Raw genomic sequence first — 22,511 nt, 5'->3', positions numbered from 1 at the left:
ATCAAAGGATGGATATCAAAATGCAAAAGATTACATGTAATACATTTAAAATACACTATTTTCTGTCAGTTAGATCTCTCCTCTTTCACTCCCAGGTGAGAGAATTGCATCAAAATCAGCTGAGGAAGTTAACACTCTTTTAAATTAACTCATGGTATTTTTTTCCCATAATTGCACCTCACACATGCACACCGTTTTTTTGAGGAGGCAGAAGCTCAAATAATGTGTTTGTCACAACATATAGATTGTTATGAATGATGGATCTTGCTGACTTTATGTTACAACATTCAACCAGCAGATGGAGTCATGCATTTAAAATAGGGTACAACTGTAAGAGGGGGTTGAGCCAGGAGAGAGTCATGATGGCTGGAGGAAAGTGATTGTAAAACACTCTTGAGTCATTTAAGGGTATCAGTTGTGGTGAAGCGCGGGAACTTCAGCGTGAGGGGATCAGTCATGCTTAGTTTTAGTGCAGTATGTTTATTCCCGAGTGGCTAAATATAATATCTACAAACATAAAAATAAACTTGTCAAATTTCTTGCTAATTTCATAAGTATTGGTATTAAGAAATCAAAATTGGAGATTCATTTTGAGATGTGTCAGTTCTAATAAAACACTTCCAGGCTCAAAGTAGCTTCTCCACAGCTGCAATATAAGCCAATAAATGAAAACCTTCCCAACATCATCATGACCTTACTTATTGTTAAAAAAAAAAAAAAAGACAGAAATCTTCCGCTCGTCATCTTGACTTTTGTCTTACCCATCCCACATGCAAAATGTCTACTATCAACTCACATTAGTGTGGACAGAGTGGGAGAGGCACGGCAAATGCTGGGCGTGAAGCTGTGCAGTGGGAGAGAAAGTCTAAGTTATGCCAGTTATGGGGGCTGCAATCACCATGCAGCTACTGCTTTATCTCTTTGTTTTCCAGTTCTTTTTGTAATCCACCTAAGGACAAAATAAGATGAAACATCTCTGCTTATTCAGATATATTTATTCTCATTTCATTTACAAATAATAATGCAAAGATACAAAGACATAAGCCTTCACACAAGAAAAATACATCAGGTACAGTTCAAACAGAAGCATATTTCATTTGAATATAGCACACATTTACAGCCAACTTGGATTCTTTTGGTCCGATTTGACAGAAATTACAAAACACACAATTTGAAGGATTGAACCAGTCATTTTTTAAAGGGTTAGCTCAAAAAAAAGTACCAACTTGCCAAGCTGTGCTGCAGAACGCTAGATTTTGCATATTCTATGAGCATAATGTTTCCTGTTGCTGTGGGTGCACTATAGGAGCTTAGCGCACCCCTTCACGGCAGTAAAATGCATGTGCAGTGTTTGGAATAGTATCACTGTACTCTGAAACAAAATACATTATGTAACAATTTAGCTGCCATTGTATGAGGCTTGAACCAGCAGTGGGCAGTCCTCAAAATGCACACAAAGGATTCATAGATGTGGTTAACCCACAGAGTGACCATACATGATTACGTCTCCATTTCATCTTTCTGATTCACTATGTGTACATGTTATGTCACAAAGTCAATATATATATATATATATATATATATATATATATATACATACACGGATATATATATATATATATATGTAGCCTGACTATACAGTGTTTGTATCTGCTATTTCTAATGTTATTTCTTACTGTATGTCTATGTGATTTCTCAGACAAGATGTATATAGTTGTATTCACTACAAATTAGTGTTTGACTGCAGAATTATAAAACAAAGGCAAAACTAAATACTTAATTTAAAGCAAAATACAACATGTCAAGGTATTTTCTGACATATTTTGAAATTCAGTATCATGCAGAAAAGAGATTTCTCAGGTAGTGGACGGGACACATCAGTCACATCTCTTTAAGTTATGCTGCAAGACTTTCAGTAATCATGTTCGTTGTAAACAATGCATTGATAATATTATGCCTGAAATAATTTGTACCGCAATAAAGTATTTTGAAAAACAACGTGTTTCAACAGTTAGGAGGATAAGATGTCTCAATTCTCTCTCATTTATGGCTGTTTTGAACTTTGGATTTTTGGCTTAACTGTTGATTTAACAAAGAAAAAAAGAAAGAAAAGAATAAACAGTGCTGATGACAATTTTTTTTGTAAAGCTAAATCCAATAAATCTACATAGTACCTACTCTCTTAAAAAACGTCTGCTGGCACGCTGCCAATAATGGGACATACACAGGGAGGGGAATTTCTGCAGAAAGAAAGTCTGTGAATTAAATAAAAAGTACTTTCAGGGCCTTGAAATGCACAGGGATGAAAGAATATAATAACGGTCGTACAATTGAAATTACATTACTGATTCAAAGTTGATCTACACTGCAAGTGGTTCATATGTAGTCTGTTATTGTAGATAAAGTATTGAACTAAGTTGAAACATCTTATGAAAAGAAAAACAAACATTGCTCTGTTGTAAACTCTTGTTTCTGTAAACACTGGTGTAACACCAATGGATACCTGAACGTTGATGCATAAAAAGGTGGCAGTAACAGGCAACACATCAGTCAGAGCTATCTACATGACCACAAGAACGTTCAAAGAAATATCAAAACATAAAGTGGACCTACAAAGATGTCAGGCTCACTATAAAGTCTGAGGTCCAGCAGAGAATATAGAGCCACAATAACATATTGCAGCACAGTATTTCTCAGTGCATTTTCTCACTTTGACATCATATCACATAGAGCACGAAAAACATTGTTCCTATAATAGCCATATACAAAGCTAGTCTATACCATGACATAATAAAACTGTGTGTGTTGCACAGAAAATAAGCACATACTGTATATTGCAGTGTAAAACATAGTACCAAACAACAGCTTCTACATGTGCATAAAAGGCTGATTACCATATTTCTGATGCTTTTAGGCTTCACGTAGCAGTTACTTAGCCTATCCATGACTCTGAATTCAAAAGGGACAAAAGACAATTTTACCACACAAGAAAAACAAAACACTTAGACAAACAAAGCTGAATCCACCATTTAACGGAAATAAAACCCAAGCCATCGAGGGGCGAACATGTCCAGCGATTCATGCAGTCACAAAATTATTAAAATAGAAAATAACAAGCCAAAAAAAAAAAAAAAAAAAAAAACCCCACTGCATCAAAAGTCAGAAACATGATGCATCCAGAACATTAGAATATTTTTTGAAAAGGAAAAAAAAAGGTCAAGGTCAACAACTTAATTTCAGCTGATTCGATCACATTTCCTAGAAGATTTTTGATTCACGCTGTGTGAGAATAATGGTGAAACATGCTGGCACAACAGGACCTTGACACACATCAACAGACATAATGTAGTAGCTACAGATTAGCCTTTTTCATAGTGTGGAATATTGATGGGAAGTGGCTATATAGTGTCCTAGAAAATAAATTATACTCTATTTGATGGGCATTTTAATAACAATATACCTGGACTGAATTACAATATGGATTCCATAAAATACATTTCAGGGACCTATTGATCTCACCTGGCACAATATTGTGATAATATGCCCCGCAAATTTGTGAATGTTCTCATTTGAGAAATCACACTATATCTGTATCTTAAACTATTTTAATAATAAACTTTTAATCTGCTACTCAGTGATTAATTATACACATAGTTCATTTAGTTGAATTTACCCGAACCTGCTGTCAGTAGCAGAGAGAGCTGCAACACAGGAACATGACCGACACAGCTCTGATCACCACTGTCCCAAAATACAAATGCTTTCCAAAATTTTGGAAAAACCGTGTAACAGTAGAGAGCTAACAAAATATTCACTGATTAAGAAAAACAGCTCTTTTAAATAGACAATCTATATAAGACGTTTCAAAAATAACTATAATTTAGCTTTTTTTCATATTTCTCTTTTGTTTTTTTTTGTTTTTTACAAGAAGGCAGTTTAATCAAAGACAGGGCAAACAGGTCCAGTGCACATAACAGTCACAGGGGGTGTTTGGTATAAACTCTCATAAATCAGTGGTTTAAATAAATGCATAAAGTGCAATAATGACATACAGTTGCGAGTGAATCCAAAGGATCCATTCACTGAGAAACACACAAAGGAGCAAATGCTTGAAGCCATATTAATGCAGAACCAAAGACCATGAGCTCGATGAGGGGAGCACACAACATGAGCATGACGAAGAAACTGATATTCAGTGTCACCGCAGTGTCAAGGAAACAAGCAAAGTCATATATAAAACAGCCACATCTCCTCTGTTGGGAGAAAATGAACAGGTGAAAGATTTTTGGTCCTACAGTACATAAAGGCTAGAGATGAGAGGCGATGAGGACAAGATGGCAACAACACAGCTGTACAGATGTGACCTAAATACATTCTCATTGCATCAACAATGCTGTTCTAGGATAGAGGCAGTTCAATTGTCTGGAAAAATATATATATCTCAACTACACTGAGGTCACATCTTTGGGAGTAATCCAGGAGACTTTCTACTGTATGTCACACTCACCGAGCCTTTTTGTTTTTCTCTATCACTAGTCTGAAAGCAAAATGTATAGCGTTTCAAAAGAAATATAACATGGCACCATCACTGTGCATTCTGTAAGAATCCTGCACATTGGCTTCCTCTATATAAGGGTTCATTTTATGTCTCATTTTACAGTCCTAAATCAATCACTGTAGTTTTGCATAGATACTATTACGCAAAATCTAATCACATTCTTTACATGTAAAATGCAAAATAAAACACGCCTGTAAACATCTATTTCATAACAAAGGATTCATTTATCCATTTAGATTAGACTGATAAATGAATGTGATAAATGATATGGTAGTGACAGTGGATGAAGTAATGGATAAATATCAGCACACCTCAAAAGTACAACTACAATAATGCAACTGTGAACACTGTAGGCCAAACCACCTGTAAAACAGTAAAAATGACTATTTTTCTCATTTACAGAATAGAAAAACAAAATGTAAAGCTATTAAGGCAAAACAAGTATGCACAGTGATTTGTGATTTCATGCATAACTGATGACTGCTATTTACTATGGTAAAAATCAAAATTCAGCATTTCCTAAAAATAACTTAGGTGGCAAAATAATGACTCATTCCGCTTTACATCTTCACTCAAATCAAACTGGACCTGACTTTGGCTCCTCTAACAAACCACACAGGGATCAGCGCAAAATTAATATCTGTACTAGCACAGAGGGAGGTTAAACTTGACATGTGCTTCCTCTGAGTTATCAAGCTACTCTATGTTAACAGACGAGCTGTGCACTGTAGTTTGTGAAGGGTTTGCTCTGCAGCTTATAGCTTAGTCAGTCATTGATAGAGATACGAGACTTCCGCCCTCATGATGTTCTCATCAAGCTCCCTCAAATGAAAACTAGGTATCTGAAATAAATCAAAACTGGATGACAGAAGAACCACGAACATGATTCATACCATAACTCGTATGTCATCAGTCGTAAATCATCTCTCCGGTTCTAAAGAGACGGGAGGCTGGCAGCAGTCTTCAAAAACATTTTCGATGCATTTTCTTACAATACAGTTTCTTTTAAAAGCTCTCTTGTGGGGTTTGATTGGGTCGCTTGGTGTGGAATCGATGCTAAGCCCAGACGAGGTCTATACCAACATACTTCAGAAATCTGCTCCTCCTAGTTTTATCCTTTCAGATGAGAAACTCTCACCTCCTCCCCCTACCCCTCCACTACCCCCCCGCCCGGGGCAACAGCGTTCACACACCTGCGCATGAGCATGCTGTGCGGTGGTTAGAGCCGGTCGAGGCGAAACGCGTCCTCCGTGGCGGGGTCGGCGAGGACCATGTCTGGGTCGTTGAGCATGTGCAGGCCATCCAGCGTCAGTGGGTCAATTTTGAGATCGTCCAGCGGGAACTGGGAGTCGACATCAAAGCTGACATCGGTGGACAGTGGGCCTGTCAGGTCCTTGGGCAGGCAGGGGGGAGACTCTCCACTCACTGCAGAGAAACAAGACGGCCAATTAAAACAACAGATGTACTAGTTCAACACATTAGTTGGCAGAATCCCTGATTTAAAAAAAAAAAGAAAAAAGAAATCAATGGCAGCAAGAAAAGCAGTTGAGGAGTCTGGGTTATGATTTGATAATGACTTAGGAGGCCTGACATCTTGACATCTTAATTATGCATTTCAGTAAAGAGGCAGTTCACAACAAACTCAGTTCAGAAACAGCTGAAGGGAAAACTCAGCGGGACTTTAAATTTCTGTTAAACGCAATTGGCAAATTCATTTATTCCTAAATTAACAAGGGTTTGAGTTATGAATCTGAGTTAATTTTTTGTTGCTGTAACTGTCATTCATGGCAAAATTTGACAGTCTCCTTTATATAGATTCTTCACTCCCTTGTGTTTTTATACTGTATTCCTTCATTTCAAAATCTGCTTACCTGTGTCAGGCTGGTTCATGTCCCATAGATTTGGTGAGACATGTCACTTTCTAGTAAGAACCGAACTCAACACGTCCCTGTTACATTTAGAGATTTGCTTGTTGCATGAGTGGCAGATTAACAACAGTTTATTGGGTGCACCGGTACAATCTAATCTATTATAGCAGACCTACAATCAATCATATCTTTGTGAAGCTCATAATGTTCGGTTTTGGTTGACACAGTCTCAGAGAAAGTGTTACAATAAATAGACATGTAAGCACATATGAAGCACAAGCTTCATCTACCGCTGAGAGTCTAAAGTTTGGTGCTTTAACAAGAAGTCTGCAGTAAGATTCAAGAGGCCAAGCGATGTCGAAGCAGCACCTGTGAGAATGATGTTGGGGATGTTGCCATGGTTACTGTAGCCCAGCTGCTGTGAGTCCTGAAGGTTGCAATGGCCACCAGTCAAACCCATCATAAGCGCCTGGGAGTAGTTGAGGGTGGAGGTCTGGGTGTACAAGCTGTCAGAGCTGATGGGGGTTTCAATCATGTTGAACTGCTCCAACTGGCCATCACAACAGAAAGAAATGAGAAAACTGCTCAACATTTTTTCTAATGCAACTGTATCTAACATGTGCTCGCTCTGAAGCGAGAGCAGGTAGAAAGCAGAGCTAAACCTGGACAACACAGACAGTGGCCGTACCTGTTGAGAGAGGGCACTGGCCTGGATGGATGGGAGCTGCTGGTCGTAGAAGTCTGCGAACACGCTGCCCAGTATGGAGTTATGCTGCGGGAAGAAACAAGCAAATCTGTTTATTTAGAAGCAGGTAAAAACTCCTTGTGCGGACGACCAGTATGAATATCCTTGAGCCACGCTGCAGAAGTTACAGTTGTATGCAAAAGTTTCTACTGACTTCTTTTCACTTCAGGGGATGCCCAAACTTTTATATACAACTGTTTACATTTAACATAAAACGTGGAATATGAAAAGAACACAGTCAAAGCAGTCACAACACTGAAACAACAAACTGTTCTTTGTTACATTGTTTTGAGGTGATTTTAAGCAAGTAAATGTCTTTCCTCTTTAGAGTTGGCTTTGCTGATACGCAGCCAGTTTATGTATGGTAATGCGTCCAGTGTTCTGTATGTGCATGATACAATATGTTTGTACACGTTGCAGTGTGCTCACGCATCAACACAGCTTAAATGTGTGCTCACAGAAAAAGGAGACGGTGCCAAAGAAACGTATAATTCAGAGGAAGCTTAAGACACAGACACCGACCATCTGACAGTCCACCAAGAAATGTGTAGCCTACTGTTTCAATAATAAATGCGAGCTAAGCGGGTCCCTGCAAGACTTTCAACATCTTGCATTATTTGCAGTGTTTTCTGTGATATTTACACGTGTAGCAGGCATAAACTCACTACCACAAGAAATTACACATAAATATTTCACTGACTGAGCTACTTACAAGGAACCACAAGGGCCACTTTGGCAGCTTTTTTCCATCTCCAGAATACTTAGAAATTGCGTGGATATTATTGAAACCCAAAAATATATCTTTTATTTGGTGTAAAATAAATAACTAAATAAATAGATGACTAAATTAGTTAATAAGCAAGCAAATAAATAAATAAGAGATTAATACCTCCATTCCATGCCCTTTACTATTATCCCAAAGGTCAATATACACATAATACTGACAAATGGAAACCCATGAAATATCAAAAATCAGTTAGCTAGAGATACGGACGGGGCCACCTCCTTCCACATGAGCCTCTTCTGCCGCCTTCTGGCCTCTGTGTTTTAATTAACATGAACCAAATGGAATGAAATTCACATGAAATAAAGTGAATTATTGAAAAAATAATCCATTTGTGACTTTATTCTCCCTCCACTGACTCATCCAATGAAAGATGATTCTCTTGAAGTCCCTCATTTGAATGTCCTCATTCAACCAGCAGCACAAAATCCTCCTATTTCATCGTGGCCTCTTAATGTATAAGTAATTGGATCATATTCTCAGCCCGTGCTCCTCCTAGTTCAAAACCAAATTATCTGTGTGTGCTGCAGATGTCCCCACAGGGCAGAGCAGGATAATAGAGCACACAGCCTGTCAGTTGTGGTTTAGCCCGTGGATAACCTCAGGACTACAAGTGAGCCACTTCAGCTCAGGAAAGAAGTGAGTTGGGTAAGCAAACAGCAGGACGAACATGTACAAATGTGCACACACACATACATACACATACACACACACACACACACACACACACACACACACACACACACACACACACACACAGAGCGTATATCATCACTGTCACTTGCAACGTTTTCTCTTCCTCAGCGTTTCAAGGATACAAAGTCACACTTACAATTCAGTAGAAGCAAGTGCTTAGTTAAAATGCTACCTGATTGTTTAAAGGCTTTATATGTTTTCAATACTGAATTTAATACTGTACATACTGTACAGTTTAACATGTAATTAAAGGATTTATTCAGGCAAATTTTCTACGAGCAGTGAACAATTTACACTACTACCTCTTTACCGACTGACTGAGATTAACAACCCTGATCCATGTTTACCTTATCTTACAGCACCACCCTGTTTGTTGAGATTCAACCATGGGAATGATCAGCAGCTTTTCCTCAAAAATGCCCCCCCCCCATGCCAGCTCAAATCCCCATGCACAATAAACACAGAGATCTGATTAACATAAAAACTCCAGCACAGAGTCTCATATAGCGGGACTGGGGAGGAAACAGTGGAGATGCAACGCAGATACCACAGAAGCAGCAGAGAAGGAAGGTCAGGGGACACAGCTACATCACAACACACCAACGACACGGAGTGTTTAGAGAGACTGGTGGTCAGATCTGGGCAAAAGAGGAGCTGCTTTAGACCTCACAGTCTATCAGTATTTAATCTAATCATCTATCACTGTAATCATATAACACTGTAAAGTGTGAGATACAATCTTCTTGTGTGAATTCGCATGTTCAGTCAGTTTTCTCCCAGAATGTTTCTTTGACTAGAGAATGTTTTGCTTGACCTTTTATCATGTCACAGCATGAAAAGAACCGCTGTAATTATTAACGTCAATTATGGTGTTGTGGTTGCTGGGAAACTTCCATTGACAGACATTTCCTGCAATTTCCTGCTATGACATGTTAAAATGTCAGCTGAGGAAGAAGTGCATTGTGTTGCATATTGATATCAGAGGATCTTACTACTATGATTTTTGAGCTAAAAAAAAGTGACCACCAAACTAACTCTATGGAGAAAAATAACCTGGTTTGATTTGATTCATCTCTATTTTATTTTTTTGCCCAGATCTACTCATGTCGACACAATAAAAGCAGCTGTAGGGGGTCAACAGAGTCCTACTCGGCAACCACAGAACTACGATGCAGGGGACGGTGAAGTTTATACAGAGCGAGCCAGCAGCTCGTTGGTTCACACGCCCTTACTTGAGGCGAGCCTCCAGGTGAGAAGCCTTGATTGGAGACAGGGGAGGTTGGAGACTGATTGGCAGAGGATCCGACCCTACTGCGGTACTGTTGGAGGGAGGACGCCTGATACAAGAGGATATGTTTGAGTTATTCACAGTGGAGGATTATCTTTGTTGGCGTCTTTGAATGTTCATGTGCTCATGTTGGATATGTAGTTTTGTTAAATGTATCCGTGTTGTTTGTCTTACAGTCTTACAATGGGTAATACTTTTCCCAGCATCAACTCAGCTGGAAATCATAAACAGCAGGAACCCTGACTGAGGAAATCACTGAAATATTGTCTTTAATGGCTGCAACGCAGAATATTTGTATCTTGTACCAAAATGAAATTAAAATGATTGGAGAATGTGAGTGAGAAAAAACAATGTGAACACCATGCACTTCATGTCACATCAATACTGGAAAAAAGATCTAGGAGAAACAGTGAAAACTACAGGGGATTAATTAGGAGAGGAAAAATATTGCCAACAATCCAAGCAGAGCAGCTGAACACTGTAAAACTGGAGGATCAGAGAGAACCGACTCTGCGTTCTTTTGTTCTGTTCTGCCATATCTGCTCTTTTCTGTGTACTCATCCAACAAAATCAAAAGAAGGATATTTGCACAAACCAAAAAGAAAATGAAGATAAAATCACAGTGAAATTCTATTCAGATAACAAAATCAACTTGACTTAGGCAATACACGACCGTAACTGTGGAGGGAAAATATCAAAGTTACTATCACAGTAAATAACAGATAAACTATCGAGTAATTCAGATGTAGAGGTGTATCAAATCAGAGTGATAAACTCTTATCACTCAAAAGCCAACAGGGGTTCAAATCACAACATTCCTAATCTATGCATAGATAAGCTATCAAAACATCGGGAGCATGAGATATAGAAGTGATAAAGCAGTTCAAGGTCTCTGGATACAGATATAAACTAGAGCAACGACAATTACTACAGTAGACCTGTTTGAACTCTCAAGAAACCGAAACTGTATTTGCTCCAAAACTAAAATGTGCAGGTTAGAAGTGGAGGAAGAGACATGTGAAAGCACCTCTGAAAACAAAGCAGTGCATAACTCCTAGACAGCTACAGATGAGATTCTTAATAAACACAATGTTAGGTCTAAGCTGCAGTCCTACTGTGTCTCCTCACAATGTTTCACTTGACCCCACACAGCAAAGTCTATAACTGAGATGAAGAGAATGTAGGCCACTTCATTTCTGCAGTAATCCAAACACATTCCCACTGCAACAGAAGTAGAGCAGCGAGAGCCAAGATCTGGAGGATGCAGAGCGCCTTGCAAAAGCATTTAGATTCCTTGATGTTTTACACATGTTGTTGTGCTTTTATTTTTTTGCATTAATTCAGTTTTATTGTCTTAGTTCTGTGCAAAGCATGTAAGGTAAAAAAACGAAATTCTGAAATTTTAGATAAGAGAGAAAGCAGAATTGCGCCGTCACGCACACTTTTATACAGATGGCGTTTTCGATCTAAGTGATCGTCGTACAACTCAGTCTTTCCACGATAAATGCATCTTGGAACAACTTCATATCTCAACAAAATGTGCACAGCGCCAGCAAGTCTGAATACTTTGACAAGGCGGCGTGTATTCACGGAGACCGACACACTGATGTCGCCTGAAAACACACTTCCAGGGAGACACAAGAAGAAGCCAGGGAGAACCAGTCACCACCGGCAGCTTCTGTCATTAAAACCACACCTGATGCAGACGGATGTGTGCGCCGCTCACCGTGTTCATGTCCATGGTCATGTTGGTTTGTGAGGACGTGTGGTTGTCTGACGCGGAGCAGGAGTTCACGGAGGACGGCAGCTGGATCAGACCTGTCTGCTGGAAAATAAAGAGTAGAGTCATAAATAGATACAGATGATATGCAAGTCATCAAGTACCACTTTATAGCTTTAATACAGGCTTATCACAAACAGTACATCAGTATCTGATTTATAGTGTGCTGGCAGATGTGTCAAAAGAATTAGCAGAGCCAAATGGCTACAGGCTGAATTATTATGTATATTAGGACATTTTAATTCTAGTTTTATATATACATACAGTATATATTATTTATAGTCATTAAATTTCCAGTGGTTTACTGTTCAAACTTTACCATTATCTTATATTTATTCTTACAGTTGTATAATGTAATATCCCACATATCTTGTACATATGTTTTGTACAACTTTCATTATGTGTTTATGTCATAATAAATATCAAACATCATTACTAGCTATGATAATAATGGTTAAATGTTAATAACTATATCAAGGATCATAACATTAGTAAGAATAAGACATTAAGGAGGTCTAATTTTTTAATCATGACCCCGTCAACAAATCACAGTCAAATCATTCATTTATGAACTGCTGCTTCTGTACATCAGAGCAACTCTACATCAAAGGGATTTCCTCACAAGTGTTGAAGTGAAGTGTTGAACAAACGACAGAGGAGAGTTTCCAGAAAGCCAAGGAATATCAGTGGATTTAGATTTGGGTTCTGGATTTTAATGAACATATTTCCTCTTTCCTAGTTTCAAAAAATGTTTTAGTATTTTTCTATTTTCCGGTGGGAACCCTTCGGATAATACACTTTATGTGGGAGAGACTGAATCGCAGAGTGTGTCTCAGGGATTATCAAGCACAGCTCAGAAGAAACTGAGGTGACATACAATATAACAGAGGTCTGTGCCTTGCTGGTAAATAAGAGGTTTATTTATTTATAGAAATACGCTTCAATTCATAGATGACTATCAAGATTTTCTGCAGCAGAATATGTCCCATTTTGCTATTATTTATTTATATTTGAGATTAAGAAGATTATACCACCAGAAAAAGTAGTTGAAGGTCAGGACAAATCATCTTCAGTGAGTCTAGCTTTTATCTCAGATGATTATCCCAGATGTGTTAATTTATCTAATTTAACCACAATTTAATGGCTCTAGAAAGTCGTTCAAGTATGACTATAACCCCTGTTTACAGTTAATAAAATCCCCATCATCAGCCAATCCGCAAAGAAAATGATTGGTTGAGAGTCAGGATTGATTTTATTTGACACTGACTTCAAATTGAATTATTTTCTGTATTTAAGCGCAAATTCATAAATATGCATAAAAGAAATATGCATAAATGTTTATGCATAAATGCATAAATATTTCAAGAATTGGACAAAACCGCTCGCTCTGGTTGAGATGTGATCACAAGATTGCAGGAATTAAGGAAATGATGGAGTCATATGTAGAAAAGCAGTTTGCAACAACTGAAAAACTAAACAAAGCCACAACTCTGTAAAAGAAAAGACAGCTAGCCTCATTCACAGCACCAATCAAATTTGTCAATAATTTCAGTGTAGTTCAACTCGGTTTAATGCAATAATGTAACCATAAATGCATATTGTAAATCATTTAATTTTGTTTTCTCTCAAACTAAAATTAGTCTAGAAATGCATGCGAGCTGAATAACAGTTAGTTTTGTGTGTGTGTGTGTGTGTGTGTGTGTGTGTGTGTGTGTGTGTGTGTGTGTGTGTGTGTGTGTGTGTGTGTGTGTGTGTGTGTGTGTGTGTGTGTGTGTGTGTGTGGAGGGGGAGGGGGTTGAAACTCACTTGCTGGCTCTGGTGAGTCTGGGACGACGGCTGCTGGTTGAAGAAGGCGTACTGGGACAGCTGCTGCTCAAGGTTCATAGCGTTGATGGCCGCCTGGGGGAGAACAGCGACAGATAACGGATGAGGTTGCAAGATTTTATGGAAAATGCACTGATTTCAGAATTTGCAGGCTGCTCAGCTGCCTGATTTTACACCTACCCAGTTAAAATATATGTACCACCTAAGTATTTACACACCACAAATATAACCTCATAACAACAAAACGTCAGTCTGAACCGATGGGAATAGTAATTGTATATGAATAGTAAATGTAATCAAAAATGAAATCAAATACACAATAATTAACTAAGCTTACATGATTATTTTTATTCAGGTCAGAGAGCAGGTCTGTACCTGAGAGAGAGTGAGAGGTGGAGATGTCGAGGAGAGCTGGAGGTTCTGGTGCTGGTGGGAGTCTCCTGCATTCAGGATAAGAGGAACCATGTTGTCCTGCCCAGACTGCATTTCCATGGTTACTGTGGGCTGAGAGGTGTTCACTCCTACCCAGCACACAAACAAGGCACATGGAAAGAGTTTTCTTAACAGCACACACACAGAGTCTGAAATTGGCACCCAACAAGTGCCAAATTCTGAGATACTGCATTTAATTACAGGAGAGTCAGAAATGTTCCATAGTGCTACCTTGCGTGTTAGCCAGGCTCTGCGTGCTGTTGGAGGAGCCGAAGGAGGCGGCTGCTGCCTCGTCCGAGTCGAGCGGTGTGGGCAGCGGAGGAGGGAACTGGATATTGGTCAGGTCAGGCAGAGAACCACCAGTGTTGTGGGCTGCTGGTTTTAGTGAAGTGGTCAGCTGCTGGTCCGGAGACGGGAATATGCTGCAGAAAACAGAAAGATGCAGTGAACTCAACAGTGACGACAAGCTCAATACCCTCTGAAAAATGTAATCAGAAACATAAACACTTATGCAGATTACTGAGAAACACTTGAAAATGCTTTCAAAGACAAACAACTCCAGAGATATTTGGACTTCATGCATTTGGCCAGTGGTACTTTTGCTAATGCTTTGGCTCCATACTATCATTACTTTGGCAGTCGGATGAGTCCACTACCGGTCAGACGTTTTACTACACATCAGTTTTTCCAGCTGTTATTTAAATTAACATAATTCAATGTCTCAGTGTTTCTGAAATTAAAGCATAAAACAAATAAACAATTGGAGAAATCATTGTCTTACTGTTGAACTAAATTTAATTTCTATTTTTGACTCATCCGGCAGCTGAACACACTCGTGGTGTTTTTTCTACAATGGAAAATAAACATTGTTCAGAAAGTTCCAACACTGTTTCAGAAGTTCCCACAAATGTGTTGTGTGCTGGTCTTCCATCACGTTCTGGGTCATTATCTTGTTGTGGGATGAATCCCCTGACCGACCTGGCTTTTTCTCTGAGAGAAATATACAGCACTACTTCCTGCATTACAGGGTTTGTTAATCATCACCTCTAGGAATTGTTTGCATCAACTTTCTAGGTGTTATTTAGTTAAAAAAAAATGTAATCCCTGGACAATCCCTGATATTAACTTTTTTTTTTTTTTAAAAAAACCTAAAACCACTGAAATTTCAATAAAAACTGAAAAACTTTGGTGTTCTAAACCTTTAGACCCATAATGTAAATGAAGATGTTTAATTACAGTCAGATGACTTCAATTTAGAGATATGTTTTATTCATACTTGTTCTATTGGTGTATGTAAATATGCATGAAATGTGAAGCTGCCTGTCAGCTCTTTATAACAGAGCAGACAGCAGCCAGAGCTAAAACATCAATTCATTATGTTAATCGTTAAGCATCCTCAGAACGGCTCACATGAGGAAAACAATCAAATACTCACTGGATCCCGGGAACTTTGCAGGGCTTGGACCTTGAAATGTTCTAAAGGAGGGAGAAAATTTACAGCTGGAGTTTTGTGAAGACAGTGAAAGCTGAAAGAAAAACATTTACTTGTGTGTAGATAGTTTTTCACCTTTTTACAGTCCCAGTTCTGGATTTGTGCATCTTCATCAACCTCTTGTTTAACTGCTTCAGACCCCGGTACAGTGAGCAGGAGAACTGGAGAGACAGAGAAAAACGAATCCCCTCAGTCTCTTGGGTCCAGAGACGTCCAGCCCGTTTGAGCTTGTAATAATCACAGCCCACATGTCCTCATTTCACATGATCAAATGATATTTCAAGAAGACGATAGAGAAACACGGGGGAAAGAAGAAGGGACAAGAAGTGTGACATTAGGAAGCAAAAATCGTAACTACTGAATGGCAGTAATGGGTAACACCCAAAATGTCTCCGAGGAGATTTACACAAATTCAACCAAAGTGCATCAAATTAAAAGAATCTGCCTCACACGGCCATTAGCAGTAAAATTCATCGAACACTTAGATGCAGCCCGTCTGTTCATCAGTCATTTTCCTCCTCTGCCTTCAAAGCCACATTCAAACCCTTTCATCAGACACTGCAGGGCACTCGGCTGAACCATCAAGAGAAAGCAGCAAAATACCACAAAAAAAAAAAAAAAAAAGACACCACCATCCCCTACTGCAGATAATAAGAGAAAAAAACACCTGAACAGTCTGGTTAGGGATTGTGAAATTAGAGGTAGACATTGTTTAACGGTTCAGTTTATACAAAATGTGTTAACTTTATGTGTTGTAACAGCCTATTGCGTTACAGTTTTTCACTTAACCCACACATTTATATAATAATTTTCCTCAATACTTAAAGTACAAAACGACCACGTCCTTGTGTGTGCTAACAACTTTTAAAATGTCGACTCTTTCAGAAAATGCGTACCTCGTTTTGGCTGGAGCTCCTGTGATCCTCCGGTGAAAGAGGCCTGCTGGGCAGTGGTGATTGTGCTCTGGTGCAGTGCTGAGTCAGAGTTTGTCCTGCAGCGCAAGAATTTATAAGTCACACACAGCGATGTAAAGTGAAATCAAAGAAACTTCTGAATTATGTGCATATGTGTAAAAAATACAAAATACATATCAGTGAACAACAGAGCTCTGCAGCAGATAGAAACAATAGAAGGAATAAATCTCAATTATCACCACAATTTAGCCATGATGACAAATTTTTAAGTCTCCGCTAATTCGTGAAAAATGTTTCAAAAACGTTTCAAAAATAACATGTTCTTTGTAAGGGTTTATGTTTTAAATCTCCTGGTGACCAAACTAAGCCTGAGACTAAGTATAGCGGTCACAACTATATCAAGTAATGACTTTTATCACCAGAATCTATAACAATCTGAATGTGATCCTGTATTTTGTGATGAAAAATCTACAGTAAATAGAGGATTTGAGTATATGACCGTAATATATGAACGTAAACATGTGATAATACAATGTGTTTTAAAACTCAGTTAGGATTTTAAAAGTGCTGCAGTGTGTTCAGAGACTTCACTCTGAACCTGTCTTGCGTTGTTGATCTGACACTGCGTCTAAATGATTGATGATGATAAAAAAAGAGTAAACACTAGTCACACAGAGACAATGTTTCATGCTTGGAGGCTGTCTTACCTCCTCCAGCTGGTATCAGGTGGCGGTGACAGATATACTGAGCCATATGGACAGCTGTCAATGTGAGATCTCAGGTTAAGCAAATACAGCTGGAGACTGAAAGTCTTGGCAGAGTCAATGCGTTCATCCCCGTGAATTCTTTAAACACAAGAAGATATAATTAAAAGCACAGTGCTGATGGTATGTCAGCCAAACCAGCATGTGATTTAAGTGAGGATCAGTGAGCTTCACATCAGGGTCTGATATTTGTCAGGGCTTCATTTGCGATACTGATTGGCTCATTGTCCATCTGCCTTATTACCTTCAACCAAACACTTCCAAAAAGTGTCTTTAATATCTTTAATTAATTACACACTGAAGTCATTTACAAAACTAGTTCAGTGTTTCTGGAGCCATAGAAACATCTGTAAAATTTAACAAGAGACCATCTTTGCGATCGGATCGCTCCAGCCACGACACACGTCAACATGCTGCGTATGGAGTACTCATGGAAAAAACGCCCATCTTCAAACGCAGCCCTCATTTTGATGTGAGCTACACACACCTGTAAGGTTTTGTGACTCTATCTTACACGATTGTGACGCTGTGGCACTGACAAAATCTGTGCACAGACAGACATATAAACACCCGCCAAAAGTAGACTCACAAGGTGCAAACGAAAGCAGCCACACGTTGTCACGGCTGGGAATTATCAGCAGACTTGAAGGAAGATTTAGGCCTTATGGACAAAATACAAATATTACCTCTATATCATATGTTTGCCAATCTAATGTGACTACACTTGTCACTTAACTGAGGAAGGTTTATTTTATATTTTTGTTGAACTGAATTTCATAATGTATTATTATATACTTTTACTTTACAATATACTTTACTATAATGCTATACACTTAATGCTATATGTAATTGTACACTTCATCATAAAGCAGCCTTTAAGGCCAGGAAACTCAAATTTACTTTCTACCACAATATTAAGACAAACCAAAATCTGAGGAAATATGTGGTATTACACATATTTACCAGTGTGGATAGTTGTATTGATTGATCACCTAGTTCTACTGCAGTGATTAGATTTGAGCCGCTACACATCTCCACAGGTGATTCACAGTTTCATTTTGTTGCAGCCATTAGTGGAAATTATAACTTCATCATTCTTGTTAGTAGCTCGAGTCTGACAGCATGAAAGGATATCTGGCGTCCGTGTTTGTCAATAGACAGGGGTTTTCGGTGGGGGGATGTGATGCGGCTCCGGTCCCGGTAGACTCTGTCCACCAACCCGTGGTGTCGCGTCGATCGGTTTGTGTCCAGCCCTGAATTCTGACAAACGAAGACAGAAAACATTTTTAACAACTGATCAAATTGGGAACATTACTTTCCAGTTCAAGTCACACACCCCCCACCCCCCCCCCCCCCCCCCCCCCCCCCCCCCCCAAAAGTAATGGGTCTTCAATATGAAATGCAAACAGAACGTTAAACTCTATCGCAGAGGCTCGTGTAGCCTGTGCTTTAGAGGTTTGTCTTGGCCCCAGTTACACTGTCTTTGGCTCGCAGAGAATAAACCTGTGTTCTGAGCTCTCTCATCAAATGGGATGAACGTTAATGCGGCTTGAGGCAAAAAATGACGACAGAAAATTGGGAAATGCCTGTGAAATTAAAAATTAAAATTAAAATTAAAAGGATCTGGAAAAGTGCCCATTTTGTTCTGTTCACACATTTCTTAAAGTATTTTCTTAGTATTTATGAGGGCCGTCATACTGTAGCTGATTCGTGGGGGAACTGAGTGTTGACGGGGAAACAATAGCACTAACTCCCACCATCTTCAGTCTAAATAATAACACTTCACCTACGTGGGTTTTGCTGGGTTGTTAACGGGAGGGTCTCAGTCATATTCAACTTTGTATCTCTGTTCCCAAAGAATCAATTTCTTTTACATGAATAAAGCCAAAGTGTTATCAAGCGACTAATGTCACTACAATCCATTAACACCTATCAAATTTCATTCATTTCTTTTCACATGGGCATATCATGGCAATAAACGGTATACATCTGTCTGTATAGAGATATAGATATCCATAGAGATAGAAGGGAAAAAGCTTTTCTACCACAAGAGCACCGCAGTGCAAGATGACCATTTCTGCGAGGAGCTAATATTTCAAAAATTCCCTATCTTGGTGAGGAAATTCAATACCTTTGTTTGCCTTGAGCAAGACATTGTTTCTGATGCTATTCTGAGTTTAAAAAAAGGGAAAAATGGAGCATCTTCTCTCTTTCATATACATAGCCTGTCACGGTGGACAATACTGCCATCACACAGCTCCATAACATTTACAAAATTAACTGCCAAAATATGTATATATATGTAATATAATCTCATAAATTTGAATCCAAGTATAATATATGGTTAATGTGTTGTGTCAGCAACATATGACGTTAAAAGGTACTGTTGAATTCTCTCTGTAGATGCTGTAAGTAAATATTTACTGTTATTCTGGGACAGAGCTCTGATGCTGACACAGAGGAAAACATGGTTCAACGTACTGTAGTGAAACAGACACTTAATGTAGGTTGTGGAATGGTATATTTACTCTGCCGCTGTCTATTTATTCTAAACATAGCACTGTTGTTGCTTGCACATTCAAAGTGTGTTAACTTCCTGTAGCACATAATTTAGCCCAGGAAACATGATAGTGTTTAAAAAAGCAAATGTAAACATTTTTATAGAGCGGCCACAGGTTGAGTCAAAACTGTGGGATATTATTTGGACGTAGACACCGGCAGAGATGATATTTACTTATTTGAAATAGCGGAGCATGATTACTGTAAAACTAAACTTGGTACAAATTACATGTTCACTTTCCAGCATTCAAGACAAATTCAAGACAAACTTCAATAAATCGCTCACCTGAAAAGGCACATCGACAGTGCTGTTTCCAATCTGATTGACATTTGGCAAAGATCCTCCATAGTACTGGCCACGATTCTGTCCCAGCTGCAAATACTGAGTCTTCTGCAACTGTAACTGGAAACAGAACAACACCAGGTAAGACAAGGTGAAATCATGTGAACTTCACAAAAGAAATAAATGACTGTTTCTCAGTCACGGCAGGTTCATGCTCCAGCGACAGAAAACCAGTAAATTGGCTATAAACATCGAAACAGACCTACAAAAACAACATGTAGTCAATCATATTATTGATAATGAGCTCAGTGTGATTCCCTGCAGGAAAGTTTTAAGCAAAATGCTGCAAAGGGGACATTTATTTATCCTTACACTAGTCCAACCCCCATTCCCATTAAGTTCTTACAGCTGCGTGATTATGTTCTATAGACGGCAACATTGAAAACAGCATACTGATTAATGATGTCTTCATTAACGACCTGTTTGAGGAGCCAAAATAAAGAAAAACATTTGCTGGTGTTTGCTCTAAATTTAAAGCTGTCACTGCAGCAGCACATTGTGATTTTAATATCTTTGGTAAGAGGTGTTAAGAAACTTTAGGTGGAAGCAAGGCACTGCACAGAGAACTGACTGAAGTTGCACATGTGTGAATTTCTAAAAGTAAACTCCCTAAAGCCTTATGACAGTGTTTAAAACAAAACAACCTCCAGTTCCATTTCCCATTACAGCACCCATACTCGGTCAATTAAATTTTCTCATGCAAGCCCACTGCTCACTGTTGGCAGGGCAGAAAATCTAATAAAAACAATTACTAAGCCTGCATCACAGGTGTATTTTGATAAGCCTCTGACTTTATTTGTTTAAATACATGCAAACCTACTCTGTTGACAGAGGATTACATATTGTAACATCTCTGGATCAGGAAGAGGCCAGACCTAATCTTTTTAACCACAGCGAGTCAGGTACAGAAAGAAGAGAGAGGAAGGCTGAAGGGGAGAGAGAGGGGACAGGGCGAAGAGGGTCAAACTCTAAACCTGAGGCCTACTTCTAACAAGTCTAACTTTGGCTCAGACAAGAGCTTCCTATCAATTCTCCATTCATTAATGAAAATAAAATTCACGAAAATGATGCCAAAGGCCTCAAATCAAATACACAAATATCCTAAAATATAAATTTATAATAACATATTAATCATGACACAATTTGTATGTCAGAAAATTAAACAAATAAATTACAATTTTTCAATTGTATCTGTTGCTGTTGTCGTTTATCGGGGGAAAAAATCCCAACATTTGCTGAAGCTTAATGAACAGGCTATTTTCACAGCAACATTGTGACTCGTCACAGCAGGAAAAGCATAGAAGTTACTAATATCATTAGCAGTGGCTCCATTCTGTTCAAGTGTCCCACTAAGTCATGGAAGTGTGACAGTGAGACAGCATGCACAAGACCAGGACCTCGACACTGAAGCAAATAACTGGAATTCAGCTATTGTTAACTATCAAATATCCAAATATACACATATTACAATTACTGTGAAAAAGGCATGTGAGAAGAGTTTTTGTCCTGCGTGTCAGACTAAATTTGCAGTTTGAAGTTTTATATTCTGACATTTTTGTCTACATGCACAGTCCTCTGTCACTCTATACTGACAGTTAAGAGTATACAATAAGCATTACAGTAGCTCCATAGCCAAAGTCTTTCTGCCCATCATGTCTCCACTCAGCAGCAGCCACTACTGAAGCCCTGCCTCCATAGGATTTATTCTGGAGGCCTGTGCTGTATGTGGCTTAAATTCCACATAATCTGGTTGCCGTTATCTTTGGTGTAAGTGTCAATCATGTTGCAGTGCACACAGGCCTGAGGACCTGTCAAACAAGTTTACAGAGCCACTGTGCACAAACACCTCACCTTACATTACTGCCATACATACAATGGTCAAAAATTATTATTTAATATTACAACACATATGTATATATCTATTTTAATGGGTGATAACCGTCTTGTCTATTCGCCTCTCCTCTGTGAGCACGAGAGGAGGAGAAAATCATAGCTGCAGTTGGCCGCGCGCTGTCAAATACGCATGCACGCCCCTTTGCTTTCTACTTGCGTGGGACAAAAATTGTAATAACTTTTTCGGACGGAGGTCCCCGTCGTCCATTTGTACATTAAAGCACTGTCACCTCCTGCCAGGCCTGTTCCTGGTCACTGGAGGGAGAAAAATGCTACAGCTGGCAGGAAGCGTCGTTTGTTATTGTTTACCTATTCTGCCCTGGCTGCGTGCAGCCGCCGCGCTACAAATGCATATTTGACAGCTCGCTGAAAACAAACGGAGAAGAGGAGGTGAGGGGGAGAAAAAGCAAGATCCGGTTTCGTTACCCTCGCTGCTCTGGTAATGCTGAGGTCTTTCATTACTTCTTCAAACGCCGCCGTCTCCTCTGCCTGCTTCTGGTTATGTAAAGCGATTTTCTCGCTGAATTTCCGCGGATTGTTCGAAGTCGCCATGTTTCGCTCTTCTGCTCCG

At 39.0% G+C, this 22,511-nt stretch overlaps 1 protein-coding gene across 4 annotated transcripts; it reads right to left on the bottom strand.

Annotated features, from left to right (window-relative positions):
- Window positions 1-977: 977 nt before the first annotated feature.
- On the bottom strand, window positions 978-22,511 carry crtc1a (CREB regulated transcription coactivator 1a). 4 transcript variants are annotated; one of them, XM_056392122.1, is made up of 15 exons: window positions 22,367-22,511; window positions 19,991-20,107; window positions 18,280-18,405; window positions 17,089-17,150; window positions 16,364-16,458; window positions 15,543-15,628; window positions 15,411-15,451; window positions 14,207-14,397; window positions 13,919-14,064; window positions 13,526-13,618; window positions 11,666-11,764; window positions 9,884-9,988; window positions 7,115-7,198; window positions 6,796-6,976; window positions 978-5,983 (listed from the first exon to the last, which is right to left on the bottom strand). In XM_056392122.1, exons 1-15 carry the CDS (start codon window positions 22,490-22,492, stop codon window positions 5,778-5,780), a joined length of 1,758 nt encoding a protein of 585 aa, XP_056248097.1. In that variant the 5' UTR covers window positions 22,493-22,511; the 3' UTR covers window positions 978-5,777. The 4 variants fall into 4 exon arrangements, with proteins under 4 accessions (XP_056248097.1, XP_056248098.1, XP_056248099.1 ...); XM_056392123.1 differs by having other exon boundaries at window positions 11,666-11,761; XM_056392124.1 differs by lacking the exon at window positions 9,884-9,988.

The sequence above is a fragment of the Seriola aureovittata genome, chromosome 12 (assembly GCF_021018895.1).
Source record: "Seriola aureovittata isolate HTS-2021-v1 ecotype China chromosome 12, ASM2101889v1, whole genome shotgun sequence".
NCBI classification, from domain to species: domain Eukaryota; kingdom Metazoa; phylum Chordata; class Actinopteri; order Carangiformes; family Carangidae; genus Seriola; species Seriola aureovittata.
This window is presented reverse-complemented; position numbering and strand designations above follow the sequence as displayed.